Below are 19,192 nucleotides of genomic sequence, written 5' to 3' on the forward strand. Positions count from 1 at the left end.
AAGCACCTCATTTACTCCATGCTGCCTATATTTATTGTAGATATCTCTCTTTTTCCAAACCAAATTTCCAATATCCCTTGAAAACCATGGCTCTCTCAAACGTTTAACCTTTCCTTTCAATCTAACAGGAACATAAAGATTCTGTACCATCAAAATTTCACCTTTAAATGACCTCCATTTCTCTATTACACCCTTCCCATAAAACAATTTGTCCCAATCCACTCCTTCTAAATCCCTTTGCATCTCCCTAAAGTTAGCCTTTCTCCAATCAAAAATCTCAACCCTGGGCCCAGACCTATCCTTCTCCATAATTATATTGAAACTAATGGCATTGTGATCACCGGACCTGAAGTGCTCCCCAAGACATACTTCCGTCACCTGACCTATCTCATTCCCTAACAGGAGATTCAACACTGCCCCTTCTCTAGTTGGTACCTCTATGTATTGCTGCAAAAAACTATCCTGCACACATTTTACAAACTCCGAACCATCCAGCCCTTTTACAGTATGGGCTTCCCAGTCTCTGTGTGGAAAATTAAAATCTCCCACAATCGCAAAATTGTGCTTACTACAAATATCTGCTATCTCCTTACAGTTTTGCTCCAATTCTCGCTCCCCAGTAGGTGGTCTATAATACACCCCTATAAGTGTTACTGCACCTTTCCCATTCCTCAATTCCACCCAAATAGCCTCCCTAGACGAGCCCTCTAATTTATCCTGCCAGAGCACTGCTGTAATATTTTTTCTGACAAGCAATGAAACACCTCCCCCTCTTATCCCTCCGATTCTATCACACCTGAAGCAACAAAATCCAGGAATATTTAGTTGCCAATCACACCCCTTCTGCAACCATGTTTCACTAATAGCTACAACATCATATTTCCAGGTATCAATCCATGCTCTAGGCTCATCCACCTTTCTTACAGTGCTCCTAGCATTAAAATAAATGGAATAAATGAAATTGTTTTTTTACAGAAAAGTGCATACGAGATCACTTCCACCTGCCCTATAGGTGGCAGATATACAAAGAAAGATGGGAGGATTTGCCAAACATGGAAGAAGTTGAAATGGATTTCTGTGACCCAAACAATATCACCAGGTAGCTTTTTCATTATAATTGAACTTGTAATTAAAATAAATTGTATCCTCAATTACTTTAAAATGGAATTAACTGTACTCGATCTCAATTAATTAGTGTATGCCATTCCTTGTTTTTCTATAGTTAATGAACTACAAGTGAAAAGATCTAAAAGTTTGGTTTAGATCAATACTGCCTTTTGAAAATAAATTAATGTATGTATGGTGAGGGAAAAGGCTACTTATTCCTTTCCCAGTTCACACACAATCCAGTCCAATCTGTATTTACTCAGTGGAAGTACATCAGGACATTTGAAAGTAGTTAAAAACAAATCAGGAAATCCTCATTGTGCAAGTCCTGCTGTACTATCCACTGTGTCAATATTGTCCCTCAGTATGAATGCAACAATCATACATATGGAATATTTGGTAAACGTCATTCTTCATTTATTCTTGTAGTTACCTGTTCTGTCACATCAACTTTAAGGAAATGGTTAGTTTTCATCCCTGCCAACTCCACAATGGTTAGAATTGTAAACCAATTTATTACCAGGCCTTCATGCTGCAGTAGTGTTACTTACAAGACATTAAATGGGCTTGTTAGTGCCCTGTTCCACATATACATTGCAAAGCCAGGAAATAGATATCCTAATCATTAGTTTGATGAGTCTTAACTATATAACTACTAGCATTTTAAAGATTTGGATCATGCCTCCTCAAAATTTACTTTTCTAAATTATTTTAACAGCTCAGGGATTTGTCCCATTAACTTTGAGACAATGATGTTTGGGTCTTACAAGGTGAGGCGACTCTCCACTGCATCTTCTGTAACTAAACCCCCGGACTACATCCTGACCACTGAATGGCTGTGGTATGCAAAGAATGCTTCTGGAAAATGGACTGAATATGAAAGTCAGGTAAGTTTCCTTTTCCTTTGACTTTGACTTTTTTGTTCTTGGATCATTTTTAACAATTCAAAAATTTTGTATACTCAGACATAGCAAAATCAAAGTTGTAACTTGTGAATAGATTTTCAACTTGTTACCTGAGCATAATGATGGTATTGGAATGAGTAAACTACCTTCAGTGAAGAGCATGACACTTGAAGCTTAATAATTTTGCATTCACAATAAAATGTAAACTTTTTTTGACATAACTTTTACATTTTTTAGAAATTATATTGTTATCTTCCTTACAAATATTGATTGCTCTAAAATATGTGTTAAGTTCTTTAAGATTCTCCTTTATCGTACTTGTCAAGGTCATTTCAAAGTCAAGTCGAGTCAAAGTACATTTATTTATTTATGCAACCTTGAAGTTCATCTGCTTACAGGCAGCCATAAAGCACGAAAATCAAAGGAACCCAATTTAAAAAAAAAGACAAACACCCACTGTTCTGAGGAAGAGAGAATAAAAAACACAAATCATCCGTACTATACAAGCAAGCAACAGCATTCTGAACCAAATTAAGTCTATAGTTCCAAATCCCAAATCCCAGAGCAGCCGGAGTAGGCCGATAGCCTCGGCCTCAGTTCATCATATAGTGGAAATAGCCATGAAGCTCGCAGACACAAAGTGCATAGCAGCCGGAATAGTCTCAAAGCTTTAGCGACACGGAGAGATGAGTGAACATCACAGAAAAGTGAGTGGAATCGGCCCAACCATTGCCTCTGTCCCAACATTCTGCCTTTCCAGTCTATCTGGGCCAGCATTTAAATCATCCAAACACTGGATCGTGCTGTGCACTAAGAGCCGGACCCTCCTGCAGCAATACACTCTGGGCCTAGACCTCACCTCCCAACCCGAAGCTATTCTCAGCCTTTCCAAATTGGCTTGGTGCTGATCCAAACTCATTCCCAGTTTAGGTGGACAGGCATCAAAGCTCCTCTGCCTTGATTCCTCTCCGAACCACTTGCTCCAACTCCAACTCCGACTCTGACGCTGTCTCAAACACATTAAGCTCTGACTTCGCAACACACCAGCACAGCTCATCCCTCAAGACAGCTTCGCCTTTACTCCCCTCTTCATTGTTTATGGTGATATTTTACCACAATGTACCTCAAAAAATGTTATTAATAATGTTTAGTTGAATTCCTTTCCTTTTGAACTACCAGTAACTTGTTGTCTGACTTCCGTAGCTCCATCTTAAACTGGCATTTCATGGCCCCTTCTAGTCTCCTAATTTCTAGTTTGTTCTTTCCTATATATTCCTAAGTGGTCTTGTTGAATTTCAGCTTCCTAAACTTTACAGTTGCTTCATTTTTAATTTTCACTAAACTTACAATATCTCCTGTCACCCAAGGTTCCCAAACCTTACCATCCTTATTTTTTATCCTTACAGGAATATGCTGGTCCTGAATTCCAACCAACTGGCCTGAAATCTATTTTCCTTTGGCTAAGTCATACTTCTCGGTCTCAATTTTAGACAATAAGTTTTTATGTTTCAGATGTCAAGGGGCAAATCACCTCTATATAATTATATCCCATGTCATGCGGCGAAATATGCACTGGCATTCATTTCTGCCCTGCCCCTCCCTCTCTCCCCCCTCCCCCCCGTCCATGCATACAGTATATATGTGTACATACTGTTAGGTTTAGTACGTGGAAATTTACTTGAAAATACAAGCTACATGGATCCTACTTCTTAAGAACCCCTATGTGTACCACAGCTTGTGTTTCCTCCAAAGGTATACCTAACTTCTTGATTCCTATACTGTGTGTTTTAGTGTCTTTGCCCAAAAAATACGTCCGTTTCCTACCCTGTGTGAAAGAAAGGCCTCTGTTTTTGTATATCTTACAGTTTTTACATTTTTTTCTTGTATTTGAACTCTCGAACACATTGAACAATTTTTTAGATTATCCTCATAGCCATCCTTCATACATTTGAAAATACCAGATCATAATTTTTCAAAGGAATCAACTAAGTTTCTTTAATCTTCTATAATCTAAATCTTAGATTTCAAAGTTGCCACGTTTGCTCATCGCTATCAAAATCGGTGTCCAATGTGTTAATAATTAATGTTTTTAGTGAAGTGCAAAGCTTTAATAACCAGTGAGCCTAATGACCTGATTGATAAATTTAACAGGATCAAGTATGTTCGGCGGACCTTGAGAAACTGTACTTGGCTGAAATCAGTGAAGTGTCTTCAGAATCCAGTGCAAAACAAAGTTTTAAAGGTATAGTTATTCCATGGAAATCTGTCATTTGTATTACCTTATCACTAGTGAACTCACACACAATATTACAGAAAACTACGGAAAAGGATTTTGGCGATTGTAGGAATGACTTGCCGCAGACTGAAAAGCTTGAACGTGTAGATATTAAAGAAGAGCATTTGCTGGAGCCTTTAGAAAGCATCAAGTTGGATAAGACAATGGGACCAGACAAGATGTACCCCAGGCTACTGTAAGAGGCGAGGGAGGAGATTGTTGAGCCTCTGGCGATGGATCTTTGCGTCATCAATGGGGACGGGAGAGGTTCTGGAGGATTGGAGGGTTCCCTTATTCAAGAAAGGGTGTAGAGATAGCCCAGGAAATTATAGACCATTGAGTCTTACTTCAGTGGTTAGTAAGTAGATGCAGAAGACCCTGAGACGCAGGATTTATGAACATTTGGAGAGGCATAATATGATTAAGAATAGTCAGCATGGCTTTGTCAAAGGCTGGTCGTGCCTTACAAGCCTGGTTGAATTTTTTGAGGATGTGACTAAACACATTGAAGGTAGAGTAGTAGATGTAATGTATATGGATTTTAGCAAGGCATTTGATAAGGTACCCCATGCAAGGCTTATTGAGAAAGTAAGGAGGCATGGGATCCAAGGGGACATTGTTTTGTGGAACCAGAACTGGCTTGCCCACAGAAGGCAAAAAGTGGTTGTAGACGGGTCATATTCTGCATGGAGGTCAGTGACCAGTGGTATGCCTCAGGGATCTGTTCTGGGACCCCTACTCTTCATGACTTTTATAAATGACCTGGATGAAGAAGTGGAGGGACGGGTTAGTAAATTTGCTGATGACACAAAAGTTTGGGGTGTTGTGGATAGTGTGGAGGCCTGTCTGAGGTTACAGTGGGACATTGATAGGATGCAAAACTGGGCTGAGAAGTGGCAGATGGAGTTCAACCCAGATAAGTGTGAGGTGGTTCATTTTGGTAGGTCAAATATGATGGCAGAATATAGTATTAATGGTAAGACTGTTGGCAGTGTAGAGGATCAGAGGGATCTTGGGGTCCAAGTCCATAGGACACTCAAAGCTCTGTGAAGGTTGACTGTGTGGTTAAGAAGGTATACGATGCATTGGCCTTCATCAACCGTGGGATTGAGTTCAAGAACCGAAAGCTAATGTTGCGGCTATATAGGACCCTAGTCAGACCCCACTTGGAGTATTGTGCTCAGTTCTGGTCGCCTCACTACAGGAAGGATATGGAAACCATAGGGAGGGTGCAGAGGAGATTTACAAGGATGTTGCCTGATTTGGGGAGCATGCCTTATGAGAAAAGGTTAAGTGAACTCGGCCTTTTCTCCTTGGAGCGACGGAGGATGAGTGATGACCTGATAGAGGTGTACAAGATGATGAGAGGTATTGGTTGTGTGGATAGTCAGAGGCTTTTTCCCAGGGCTGAAATGGCTAGGCTGAGAGGGCACAGTTTTAAGGTGCTTGGAAGTAGGTACAGAGGAGATGTCAGGGGTAATTTTTTTCACGCAGAGAGTGGTGAGAGCGTGGAATGGGCTGCTGGCGACAGTAGTGGAGGTGGATATGATAGGGTATTTCAAGAGACTCTTGGATAGGTGCATGGAGCTCAGAAAAATAGAGGGCTATGGGTAACCCTAGGTAATTTCTAAGGTAAGGACGTGTTCGGCACGGCTTTGTGCTGTAGGTTTTCTATGTTTCTATGCTTCTACATTTCTGTTATACAAATCTAAATGCAAGAGATTCTGCCAATGAAGCAAATCCAGAGCAACATACACCATATGCTGGAGGAACTCCACAGGTCAGGCAATATCTGAGGAAAGGAATAAAAAGTTGACGCCTCAGGCCAAGACACTTTGTTAGGGCCATATTTGTTTAGATTTGAGTGCTGATGAAGAGTCTTAGCCCGAAGTGCTGGTTCTTTATTCCTCTCCATAAATGCTGTCTGACCTACTAAGTTCCTCCAGCACTTTGTGTGTGTTATTGTACAAATATGGCTTGTATCTTAATTTCATGTTCTCTGCAGTAGCTAAGTTTCAGCTATGAGGGTAATGTGCACATTCTGGCTATCTGTATTATTAATACCCATGTTTACTGGGATGGTTAAATAAAGACAATACTTCCTAATGCTTAAAAGCAGCCACATTAGCCCATCGAGTTGTTACAAGAATCACCCCTTGTAATAATGATCAGGAGGCACAGAGAGAATCTGTAATTACCAACCAGTACCTATACTGTCTCAACAGAAGAACATGTGAATTTGCACAACTGGATACTTGTGTGCACACCTACTAAGTTCTTCTGACCTTCCATGAACAGTCAAAGAACACCTCATAAACAACTTCTTATTTGGAAATGATCCCTAGTGCAGCAGATCACACTGATTAGGCCAAGCAACTTAATCTCGCAAAATGGAAGAGTAAGAATCTCTTCATAAAATGGCAGCCTTCATCTCCTTCCTCATAGCAAGAACAAAGACAATTGGTCTGACTACTTCTATTGTCCTTGATTCATCTGAATTCACAAATCTGTAGACTGTAGTTCTTTCTGGCCAACATTTCCCTCCTCTTGATCCAAAGATATTTATCTTAGGATCACTATCCTCCTATATTCTGTTGACTATTCATAGGACTGCCTTGAATCCCAAGCAGGTGTGCAGCAGTTATGCAAAGATAAAGGTATCATTTACATATTGAATTCATACACTATGTATACAGACAAACGTTCACTCAGTATTACAGAACCATCATCATCATCATCTTCCTTTTGCATGAGCTTAGCCTTCCACCTTCTAAGGTGATACACATTAAACAATACAATTATCTGGTACATAAAATTGGTATTACAGCAGCATGTGATACTGTCCTCACCCATAGATACATTTGTACATTTGATCCCCAATTCCAGAATTTACCTAAGAGTCTGAGTTGTTCATTACTTCATTTGCTTTATCACTGTGTCTTGATAGATTTTATATGTTTAATCCATTGATGGATTATCTCCTTTGCTTCTGCCACAACTCGTGTCCAGTCTACAGTCAAATGAGGAATCGGCAGCAACTCGGTAACAACGTAGTCCTACAAACATCGATCCATATCAATTTGTTGGATTGTGAGGTTCTCTTTTGTTACCACATTTATTGCTATCTGAGACAAAGCTCGTTCTTCATTAGTCAAATCAGAAATCATGCTCCCAACTGCAACAGTATGACTTTGTCAAGGACACTATTTTTGTCCCTTGGAATAACTCATTGTTACTGTTGCTATATAATATGTCTGTCCCACCAGTGCATATTGTGAGAAAATCTCATTATTTACCAGCAGAATGGACAATGTCAAATTCTCATAAGTACCGAAACCACAATTCAGAAGTTTTTGTCATGCACTCCCTTCTGGATAGGCCCAGTGGTTTCTCCTTTGATGACATCTTGATAAACCTATTGATTTCCTGATACCATTCGCAACCCTAACGTGTATGCAGTTTACTTAAGAATATCCAAGTCGACTTATGATATTTGCCCACCTTGTGAACTCTTTCAAAGGGTAGGTTAAATTATTTCCATGTTTGGGAATCTGAAATATGGCACTGACATGAAAACCTTCCTTTACCGTGATCACAGTACCCAATATTCTATTGGTTAGTATAAGCCTTCTAATATGACACAAGGTTACCTTTCCCAAACCCCTTGTCTTAGTTGCTCATCTGATACCCAATTTGCTACTAGATGTGCATCAATTTGCAATGCATTCATACCAATCGTGGTGGAAAACGAACTAGCAGATGTAGCACAGATCTCAGCTTTATGCATTTCCTTAGATATGAGGTCTGTGTGGTCAATATTCAGACTTGTTTGTATCTTGAAGGGCTTCAGAAACTTAAGTGAGTCCAGAGTTACCTGTGATGCACTCTGACCAATTTGATTAGTCTGTATCTGAACCCAATAATTTTCTCCAGTAATATCTCACATTTTCTGCTGAAGGGGCTGTATCTAGCTTCCTAATTCTCCTATGCATAACCTGCTCCCAATAATTCCAATAGTCCTCTCTTTTTTTCCCATTTTTAATTGACTTGAACTGCTTAGTTGTCTCCCAAGAAGATAAGTAAATAACTGTTTCATTGAGAGGAGCACCATTCAGGCACCATTATTTTAGTTAGATTTAAAAGTTACCTGTACATACTGGTACCTTGGTACCAAAGTGACAAACTCTCCTCCCCACCCCCCCCCCGTGTATTCTCTGATACTAATCCTGCCCTATTTGTGTTACATTGGGTCTCACTACATTTAGGTTCTAGTGTAGTTCCGGCTATTTGAGGTTATGGGGCAGTCAATTTTACATAATTCTCGTCATTTTGAATTAAACCTGTAACACACAAATGTAATTTCTGCTCTTATTTCCGCTTTCAAATTTCAATCATAAATCATTATCAGTCCATATTTTCTATCTGTTTTTCAAACTCATCCAATCCATGCTCCCAATTGTCCTGGTACTCAAGCCATCCATCTTTTTCCACCCAATTTCATTTCAGGATATGGGAGGCAGGAACAAATAAGTTTTCCCTTTTCTTAATTTTTTTGGCAAAACTTCCCTGATTCTCAGACTGAGAGAAGGCACAAATTCCTCCTTGGTCAAATGTTGTTATCTACTTGGGACAGCTTTTCCAACCCCAAATCTTCCAATTCAGGATTATCATGTGCATCAATTGTTACATGCTAGTGGTGACAACATTCCTGTTTTTCCCCCACCAGTTTCAATTGGTTGATGTGGTACCATCCATTTTTATCTGGAGAAATCAGTACCCCGTATACTGATGGGCTTGCCTTGTCTATAGTTTCATAGGGCCCTGTAAATCTTGGATTTAAAAAAAGAAGTTAGTTCGTGTATTTGAATCATCACTTCTTGTCTTGGACTTAATTCTATGGGACTGACTTTTAAGTCAAAATAGGCTTCACTCTGTTGCCTTTTCTTTCTTAGTTGATGAGCTGTCACGTAATGGGCCTCCTTCAATTATTGTACCACACTTTATTGACAGAATCCCATTGATTTCAGGCTCTAACAAGTCTAGTCCTAACAACTCCCCCAATCTTCTCATGTCTCTTCCAGTCATGAGTTTATAGGGGGTGTAACCGGTCGATGATGCTGCTGCATTCCTTATTATCATCAGTACGTAAGGCCAAACCACCTGCTCTGTTGTTCCACCATTTTGGCCATCATACTTTTTTTAGTATTGGATTCATCCTTTCCACAAGTCCACTAGACTATAGGGTATATGAAATCTCTGCTTGATTCAGGTCATCTTGCATTCTCTGTGAGGAGGTTCATGAGGATGATTCTGGGAATGAAGGGGTTAACATTTGAGGAGCATTTGGCAGCTTTGGGACTGTACTCACCAGAATTTAAAAGAATGCAGAGGGATCTCATTGAAATCTACCGAATGTTGAAAGGACCAGATAGGGTGGATGTGGAGAGAATGTTTCCTGTGGTGGAGGTATCCAGAACTAGAGGGCACAACCTCAAAATTGAGAGGCAACCCTTTAGAACAGAGGTAAAGAGGAATTTATTTAGCCAGAGAGTAATAAATCTGTGGAATGCTCTGCCACAGACTGCGATGGAGGCCAAGTCCGTGTGTATTTTTAAGGCGGAAGTTGATTGTTTTCTGATTGGTCAGGGCATCAAACGATATGGTGAGAAGGCAGGTGAATGGGGTTGAGTGGGATCTGGGATTTTCCATGATGGAATGGCAGAGCAGACTTGATGGGCTGAATGGCCTAATTCTGCTCCTATGACTTATGGGCTGTAAAATCTATGCCTTAATCTGATTCTATATTCTGAGGTAATCCCCAGTGAATGGAGACTCTTTCCATCAGATTTTTGCAGTGGCTTTGACTGTGTTTGTCTTAGCTAGGAAAGCTATCCACCCACTTGTAGAAACTATCTACCACTGCAAGAATATATTTGTACCCTCCTGGGGTAAATTACCAACATAATATATCTGCAAATTAGTCCAAGGCCCTTCCACCGGTCTGGTATGTCGGAGGCTCCTTTCTTTACATTCCTTTTTAATTCTCTATCTTCCTTCTGCCCCTCGGTGAAATCCATAACCTTAACCTTTGCCTCCTTCTGCCATCCCTTCTCCCCAACCGTGACTGCCACTCCTACCCATTTAAAGCACCTTGTTTCACTAACTCAACAGGCTTCTTATTCCCCTTGGGATAACTTAGACTGGGCTTTTACCTTCATGGCTCCGTATTCTTTCCCCTTTGCTTCTTCAAATACAGTATATACCACAACAGAGCAGCGTATCGGAGGGGCTTTCCGTCAGCAGAAATAAAGCCTCTTGCTTCCCTCAGAGGAATATGTTCTGTAAGGCTATTACAAACATACATACTATCAGAATGTATGACTGATCCTGGTAGAAAACTTTCTTGGTGGCTAATCACATATGCCGCAGCTGCCACTTCTGCTGTCTGTGCACCTACAAACTTTAAAGCTATACCATACTTCCCTGGCCATGTTCATCCTCTACGTATGTATAATCACACCCAGTTCTCCTTTCGCCCATCTGTACTAATGAGGAGCCACCTACAAAAAAAAAACATTTTTTTCCTATGTTTGCGTCTTTTTCTCGGGTGTTCCTTCTCCTTCATCCTCCCCCTCCCCCATTATTTTAATACAAATGGTCCCTTGGGATCATTTGCTATCATATCCTGACGCACATGCAGTTCTCCAGTACAATAAAAATTATCTGCAAGGAAGGTAGAAACTTTATTATCTCATATCCGGAATAGAGATGCACAAATTTCATTCTCAACCCACATTTGATCTGGCCATTGTGGAATCTGAGTTTCTCTAAATTCAATTCCACAGAAAATGAATGAAGAAACACAAACCAAGAATACAGATGAGACAAACAAAAATCCATGCTTACTCTGTTCTTCCTTTAGAACCTTCCGCAAGTGACTGCAAAACTTAATTACTTCCATGAAAAGCTTTTCAAAGAACCAAGGAAGAGTGAAAATAACTGCTGGATGGGGACATCGATACATTAATGCAAACTCTTAAAGGCATGGTCTTTTAAACAGCTCTCTCTCAGTCACACTCACACTTTATCTCTTTTAGATATGGCTACACTTTACACACTTGAAACATGTAAACCATTTGCACTTTAAACCATTTTAGAAATCTCTTGTTCCTAAGGGTTAAACTATTACCCAAATATCCAGTTACAATTCGACAACATTGAGGAAATGTTTTACTCTATGCCTTTAAAACAAAGAAATGTGGAAGTTATTCATCATGTACAATTTGTGTTCGTCCATCGTCAACGTCGATGAGGACCTTGACACCATTATGATGGTGTCGAGACTAGCGCGTGATTTGGATTTAAGTGAGGGAGAGTTGCGCAGCGTCAGCCTCACTCTCTCTTCCCAATTCCCATCTGGATCCAGTGGCAAGAAGACAGAGTTGAGATGACTGGAGATGGGACTAGGCGCAGTGGATGACCAGGACGCCTCCTCTGTCTTGTCCTGCTCTACACGTTCCACGACGCTTGCAGAGACCGCCTTCTTGACCGTTGGACCTTTCAGTGGTCTCGTCTGCTCAATCCACCAGAGTCTGTCTTCACACGCTGGGATAGACAACTCCCTATCTGACTGAGGGTTTGAGACCCGTCGGCTACCCTCACCTGGTTTAGCCGGCTTGTCGAAGCCGTTGCCCGGGGTGTGGCCACTGTCGCATGCAAACAGCTACGGGGAGCCACAGGTGAGAGCTGAGTGCCAGGTGGGGACTAAAGGTGGACGAACCACCTTGAAAAGGATGCGACATGTTCCCCCACCAGAGGTGCTACCCCTCCCTGGCATCCCATACACCCCATACAAGTAGATAGATAGATATCTGTACAAGTAGATAGATAGATAGACACTTTATTAATCCCAAAGGAAAATACAGTGTCACAGTAGCATTACCAGTGCAGAGATATACAAATATTAGAAGGAAGAAAGAATAAAAAATAAGTTACCGCAAACAGTCTGACAGGAGGGGTGGGGTAATGACTTTCTTGACTATAGGTTAACTCATTATAGATCCTAATGGCAGAGGGTAAGAATTAACTCATATAGCACTCTTTGGAGCAGTGCAATTGTCTTAGTCTTTTACTAGAAGTGCTCCTGTGTTCAGCCAAGGTGGCATGCAGAGGGTGAGAAACATTGTGTAGAATTGCCAGGGTTTTCTGTAGGGTCCTTTGTTTTACCACAGCCTCCAGTGTGTCCAATTTGATTTCTATAACAGAGCCAGTCTTTCTATTCATTTTATTGAACCTGTTGGCATCTCCTGTGTTGATGTCATTGCCTCAGTACACCAGTGCATAGAAGTTTGTACTGGTGACAACAGACTGGTAGAACATGTGAAGGAGAGGCCTGCGTACTTCAAAGGACCTCAGTCTCCCCAGGAAGTAGAGGTGACTCTGGCTCTTCTTGTATACAGCCTCTGTGTTGGTGCTCCTCTCAAGTCTGTCATCCAGGTGTACCCCTACAACATTCAAAAGTTTAAAGCATGAAATCCCCATACTAACCAAAATTACAACATATTCTAGCCCTTCTATAAGTCCAATCTCTGATCTTTGTTAGGATTTAAATTACATCAACTGTTTGCTGTATTGTTCCAGGCATAATGACCCATATTACCACAGCTGTTTTGAGCTGATTGGGCAAAGGTGCACTACATTGCTGTGTTACTTCCATTCTGCAATCTCTCTGCTGGCTTCTGTCCTGACCCGCATTTCCCCACATTATATCCTGGTTGTATGTCAGCAGGGTATCCTTGAGTGGAATCTCCACATTATGACCATTTCTGATCGCCCTACCTATAAAATCATGCCAATCCACAACTTCATTTTCATCCTGCTCTGCTCTTTCAGATCCAAAAGCACGCATTATTCCTCTGTGCAGCAAGTTGGTCATGCAGCTTTTGTGTCTGCTTTAAACACTTTGTATAATTGCCAGTATTGTGTTCCTTCTCATGAACTGATTGATTTCTGTATTGCATTCATAGCTGCTTTTAAATCACTGCATTGTTTCTTTCATTTCTCCAATTTGTTCTTAGTTAAATTGGTTCCTTCCTCCTGCTTACTCCTGTCTTTAACCAATTTCTCACACTTCAGCTGAAATCGGTTCATATGCACCAAATTCATACTTCTTTATCCCTGCAAATCAATAACCACCTACTACCGCTCTCTGACTTCTTCTGCAAAGCCAATGTCTAATCCAGTTTCCTACCTCATCCTGAATACCAAGCGGCTGAACCGACTTGAGCATCCTCCCACGCAGGACCTTGCTGAAGTCCCTGAAAACAATATCCATTACCTTGCCTTCATCAACTTTCCTGGGAACTTCCTTGAGAGATACTAAGATTATTTAGAAATATGACCCCTACCACACACAATACCATTTTGATTATCCCTAATCAGTCCCTGTTTATCCAAATACTTATATAGCTGGTCCCTTAGAATACCTTCCAATAATTTACCCGCTACTGATATTAGTTTCACTGGCATGTAACTTCCTGCCATATTCTTAGAGCATTTCTTAAACAACGGAACAACATTAACTATCCAGCAATCCTCCAGCATCTCATCCGTGACTAAAGACGTTTTAAATATCTCTCCTGTTTTTGGGATATGCAAGGAAAACTGAGCACCCGGGGGAAACCTATGTAATCTCAGGGAGAAAGTGCAAACACCACACAGACAGAACTAGGCATCAGGACTGAGCCAAGTTAATGGAGCTGTAAGTCTTCAGCTTTGCCAGCTGTGCCACTGTGTGAACTTTTATATGAGTACTAGCTTTATACTGAACCATGCAGCAAGTTTCCAGGACAGAAGACTGGAAGTTCAAAGAGGCAGATTTCAGCACTACCTTAGCAGGAAGTTTAGGGATATAATTGCAGATCTTAGGGCTTGGATAGCTGTAAGCAAAGTGACCAATCAAAAACAAAACTAGCAGATGCTGGAAATTGGAAATACTGTAGAAACAGAGAATGTCGATGATACTTAGCAGATCAGTCAGCACCTGAGGTGAGACAAAGTGACAATGTAGCAGGTTGTTGATCCATCTTCAGAACTGGGAAGTTTTTAAGATGTAGAGAATGAAGAGGTTAGAGAGAATATAGGAGGTGATTGCAATGGGATGGAGACCAGGAGTGTGCAGGTGATATAACGCTGCTGATAAAAGTGGTGAATATTTGTTGATTGTAACTGGTCTGTTAGGTGGAATGTTATTAGAGGCAGATGGATAAAAAGAGAGAGGAAACAAAATGCTGGAACAATTTGATGCAGAACATAGCAGTTACTGGGAATCTGAGATAAAAAAGAATGCTCAAAATATTCAACAGGTCAGGCAGCATCTATGGAGAATGAAAAACTGAATTAATGTCACAGGTGGATGACTTCACAATGGAACGGGCCAGTTGTGTGCTACACAAGAATGGGTGGCTATTCAGAAGGTGGAAGAATTAAAGTTTGTTGATAATCAAGAGAATTAGAAGAGAGCAGAAACCATATGCCTAACATTCCCAACATTTGGTTTTAATAGCGGTACCTTTCCCTCCTCAAGAGGTGTGTCAGTAATGTAGTAATTATTCCAATACAGGTCCTCCCTAGGTTAAGGCAGAGTTTTGATCCAGCGAACCGTTTGTAACCTAAACTGTTCCTAAGTGGGAAATTCAGCTGCAGACTACGTTCCTACATGGCAAGAGATGCCTGCAGTCTTGCTGCAGCTAACAAATCTACTGACCAGTCTCCCAAATGAATGCTCATATGTATGGGTTGTACATACCTAGGCAGTCATAAGCTGGTTAAGAGCTGTGACTGAAAATTTGTTTTACATTGAATTGTTATATGCCTATTTTCAGGCCTTGGGTAAGCTGAGGCAGGGAGAGGCGAATTCAGGTTGGTTCCAGTTGAAGGGTCAGTCCATGTCAACAAAGGAAATGGGGTACAAGGGAAATCAGACCAGATGAAAGGTCTTATCCAAAATATTGGCTGCCCAATTCCCTCCATAGACACTGCCTGACCTGAAGAATTCCTCCAGCTTCTTCTTTGCAGTTCTAGCATTGTTCGCATGTCAGGAGGAACAGCAGTGTTTCCTTCCACCCCCATATTGTCTCTCCTAATCCCGTCATCTGAAAACACATGCCCAGATCAATTTATCTTCCCATCTCACCTCATTTTCTCTCAGACTCCATTCCTCAGCTGCATCTTTAGGCCAGAATCTCAGATTGCTGGCTCCTGCTAGGAATGGGCAAAATGTTTAACTGTAGTTCTGATGTAGGAGTCTGTGAGAAACTCCAGGTTTACCAGCTGCAACAAACCTTGAATTATAGGTGAGTAGATAATCTTCTATTGCTGAATTATTAGCCATATCCTTAAGTTCCAAGTAGATCTTTCGAGAAATTCATTTTAAAATTTTAAATAGAAAATAAAAGAATGAGAAAAATGTTTCCTTTGAATACCTTCAATAAGAAAATAACCTCAAAGAGATCAGTAGATATTAAAAGAAAAATATGTTCATATCTGAGCATTGCTCACCTATATCCCAAGTTAAAGAACTATGGGATAAAAGGCCATCTATATTCCTCTCTGGATGTTGTCTGATAAGGAAGTTTGAATTACTTGGTAGTTGCCCAGTACCAGGTGGAAAGAGAATTCCTTGGTTAAGTTATTTTAAGTCCTGAAGATATTTGTTTGGGAACCAAGAGTTCCCAGATTATCTGGTACATCCTCTTTACAATGCAATTTGGACATTAAGTAATTTCCACATTAGGCTTTGTTATGCATTGATTACTTTTGAAGTACCAAAGCTTTTTTCCTTCCAGAAATGTGCCAGAAGTTTATACGTTTTGAAAGTGAAGACGATTTTCGCAGAAGACCAAGATTTGTCTCGAAACAAGACGTGGAGAAAATAATACAGAGGTATTGACATGTAAATTATCTCCTAGATAATAGCAAGAACTCTTCGCTACTGCTTCTGGCAATTTAACTTCTGCTTCTTCCATTTGCTTTAGGGTTTATGAAGGTGCATGGTTACAATATAGACAGATGTTGCACCTTCTAGTTCAGTCAATTAGTGTTGGGGATAAGCATGCCCAAGGAAGGTACTACAGGGAGAGTTTGCAGGTAGCCTAGAGTATTTTGCCCCACAGTGTGTCTTTGTCCAATGTTTGCAACAATTTTCAGTATCTCTTTCTTCAAAAGTGTAATTGTGCATCCAGAGTCGTAAAGAATGTTGCTCTTATTTCTTTCAGCTAAGCCAAATTTGAATTACTTGAAATAGGCTTCCACATCATGATAGTGGCTCCTAAAATTAAAAAAGTCATCCCCTATGTGCTGGAGTTTGTCTCTTCTATCTTGGGCAAAGTTGATCAGTTTCCCGGTGACCTCACCTTATCTTCCACATTGTCCACCTCGTCTCTGTTCTTTCAAAATCCAGGCCACTAAAACAAATCCTTTTCCTGCACTTATATTAAACTTTGCCATTTCAACATCCCATTAAACCCCAGGCCAAGTCCTGGAAATGCTGCCTATCAACTCTCTTTAATCTTTCATGGAAATATAAGTTAGACATGATTTGGAGATCTGATTTTGTAAGGGCGAGCATTAATAATCAGAGTGAAATGGGGTTGAATCCTGTGAAATCACAAACATTGAAATGTTAGTCCAAACTGTCTTCTCCTTTTAATTGCTGTGTGTCAGGAGAGGCTGTTGTCAGTTTTAATATATTAGTGATTCATTTGGAGATGGATTAATTTATTTAAACTTAAATGTGACTGCATGGTTTTCTAGACTTAATAGAAATTGTTAGTGAGCTACTGACAAGAAGACCAGTCAAGGGGGCTTAAGACCTGATAAGGATAGACAGTATTAAGTAGCAAACCCCTCCCAGTAGCTTTCTCAACTGGCCATGTGAAAGGCTTTGGCCTCGTGCCTCATGTCAACTTTGGAGGGTTGAGTACCAGATTTCTACTTTGCATCCGTGCTGGTCTTGTTCAACAACAAATGAGAATCAGAGGAGTTGCAGCAACCTGCCTCTCTTGGTTTGCAGGGAACCTTGGTGAGTTTTAGTGCTGCACACAGCCTGGGTTTAACACACCAACTAAAGGTACAATTGAATTTCTAGGCAGGTGTATCAGAGGCTTAGACACAACTGACTTATTTATGTCTGAATCTGTTCCAGTGCTTTGCAGAGATATCTGTAGCATCTTGTAGCATCTGGCTGCAAATCGAGAAAAGAGGTGGGTAGTCTTTGGTGTGTTTGCCAGAGCTGCCAGATATGTGAATTGTTATTTTAAGCTGAGCTCAACTGGCTTCCTGGGATGCCAGGGTCATTAACTTCAGGCATATACCAGAAGCAATGCACTGAATGCCATACGATGACCAGCTATGTCACTGATATACCAGGATTATATTAAGGTATCTGGAGAGGTTTGGAACTCCCTTCAGTTTCCAGGGTCTCCAGGAGGGTAGTGATGAACTGCCCTCCGTACAACTTTGCACATTGAGCTTTGGAGCATATTAGTGATTGGGCTGTCTTTTATTGAATCGGTCCCCTTCTGACTTTCATATGTTAAAAAGTCTTGTGTTTCCCCCAACTAGGAACACCTCTATAAAGACCCAAACATCTGTTTTGAGCCCTCCTCTCCATTGCTGGTTTGATTTATGTCTCATCAGTGGTTAAAAAGTCACTTGCTAGCTCTGATCAAAAATGGGTTAAAAGAACAAATGAAGGAATTAATTTACATTTACATGGATCAAAAATAACATCGAAATTTACCAGTTTAATACTGGGTAGTGGGGTTGAGATATGACTCTACCAAATGAGGTGTAAGGTGCTCCTTCCTTCCACTAGCCTGCAGGTCACCCTTATGCAAGGTGTAGCACCTGTTTAGCCCCCTGATTAGGGTCACATGAAGCCATGGGAGCAGGCGGTAGATAGTCGTATGAGCAGCTGGTGCATATCACAAGTCTTGGTTATGCAGCCACTGGACGCCAGGCAGACGATCTCTGAAGAGTATTGATAATGGCTGGGATCACCCATCTTGTAAAAATACTGCCCAGAAGAAGCCAATGGCAAGCCACTTCTATAGAAAAGTTTGCCAAGAACAATCATGGCCAAAGACCATGTTCGCTCATGTCATATGATATAGCACATCGCTGGGACCGCAGATATTTTAAATATACATTAATGATTTAGATGAAGGGATTAAATGTAATATTAGAAAATTTGAAGATGACACAAAGCTGGGTGGCAGTGTGAAATATGAGGAGGATGTTATGAGAATGCAGGGTGACTTGGACAGGTTGGGTGAGTGGGCAGATGCATGACAGATGCAGTTTAATGTGGATAAATATGAGGTTATCCACTTTGGTGGCAAGAACAGGAAGGCAGATTACTATCTGAATGGTGTCAAGTTAGGAAAAGGGGAAGTACGAGATCTGGGTGTCCTTGTTCATCAGTCACTGAAAGTAAGCATGCAGGTACAGCAAGCAGTGAAGAAAGCTAATGGCATGTTGACCTTCATAACAAGGGGAGTTGAGTATAGGAGCAAAGAGGTCCTTCTGCAGTTGTACAGGGCCCTGGTGAGAGCACACCTGGAGTATTGTGTACAGTTTTGGTCTCCAAATTTGAGGAAGGACATTCTAGCTATGGAGGAAGTGCAGCGTATGTTCATGAGGTTAATTCCCGGGATGGTGGGTCTGTCATATCTTGAAAGATTGGAGCGACTAGGGTTGTATACACTGGAATTTAGAAGGATGAGAGGGGATCTGATTGAAACGTATAAGATTATTAAGGGATTGGACACGCTAGGGGCAGGAAGCATGTTCCCGATGTTGGGGGAGTCCAGAACCAGAGGCCACAGTTTAAAAACAATTTAGA

The 19,192-nt window shown here is 40.9% G+C and overlaps 1 protein-coding gene across 3 annotated transcripts in view; it reads left to right on the forward strand.

Annotated features, from left to right (window-relative positions):
- LOC140202620 (protein mono-ADP-ribosyltransferase PARP12-like) overlaps nucleotides 1–19,192 on the forward strand; it is an 84,356-nt gene that overhangs the window by 26,000 nt on the left and 39,164 nt on the right. For all 3 annotated transcript variants that reach the window (XM_072267686.1, XM_072267684.1, XM_072267685.1), the window contains exons 5-8: nucleotides 976–1,099; nucleotides 1,826–1,994; nucleotides 4,164–4,254; nucleotides 16,134–16,230. In XM_072267686.1, coding sequence (XP_072123787.1) covers nucleotides 976–1,099; nucleotides 1,826–1,994; nucleotides 4,164–4,254; nucleotides 16,134–16,230 — 481 coding nt within the window. The remainder of the gene's footprint in view (nucleotides 1–975; nucleotides 1,100–1,825; nucleotides 1,995–4,163; nucleotides 4,255–16,133; nucleotides 16,231–19,192) is intronic.

Source organism: Mobula birostris, chromosome 9 (assembly GCF_030028105.1).
Source record: "Mobula birostris isolate sMobBir1 chromosome 9, sMobBir1.hap1, whole genome shotgun sequence".
Classification (NCBI taxonomy): domain Eukaryota; kingdom Metazoa; phylum Chordata; class Chondrichthyes; order Myliobatiformes; family Myliobatidae; genus Mobula; species Mobula birostris.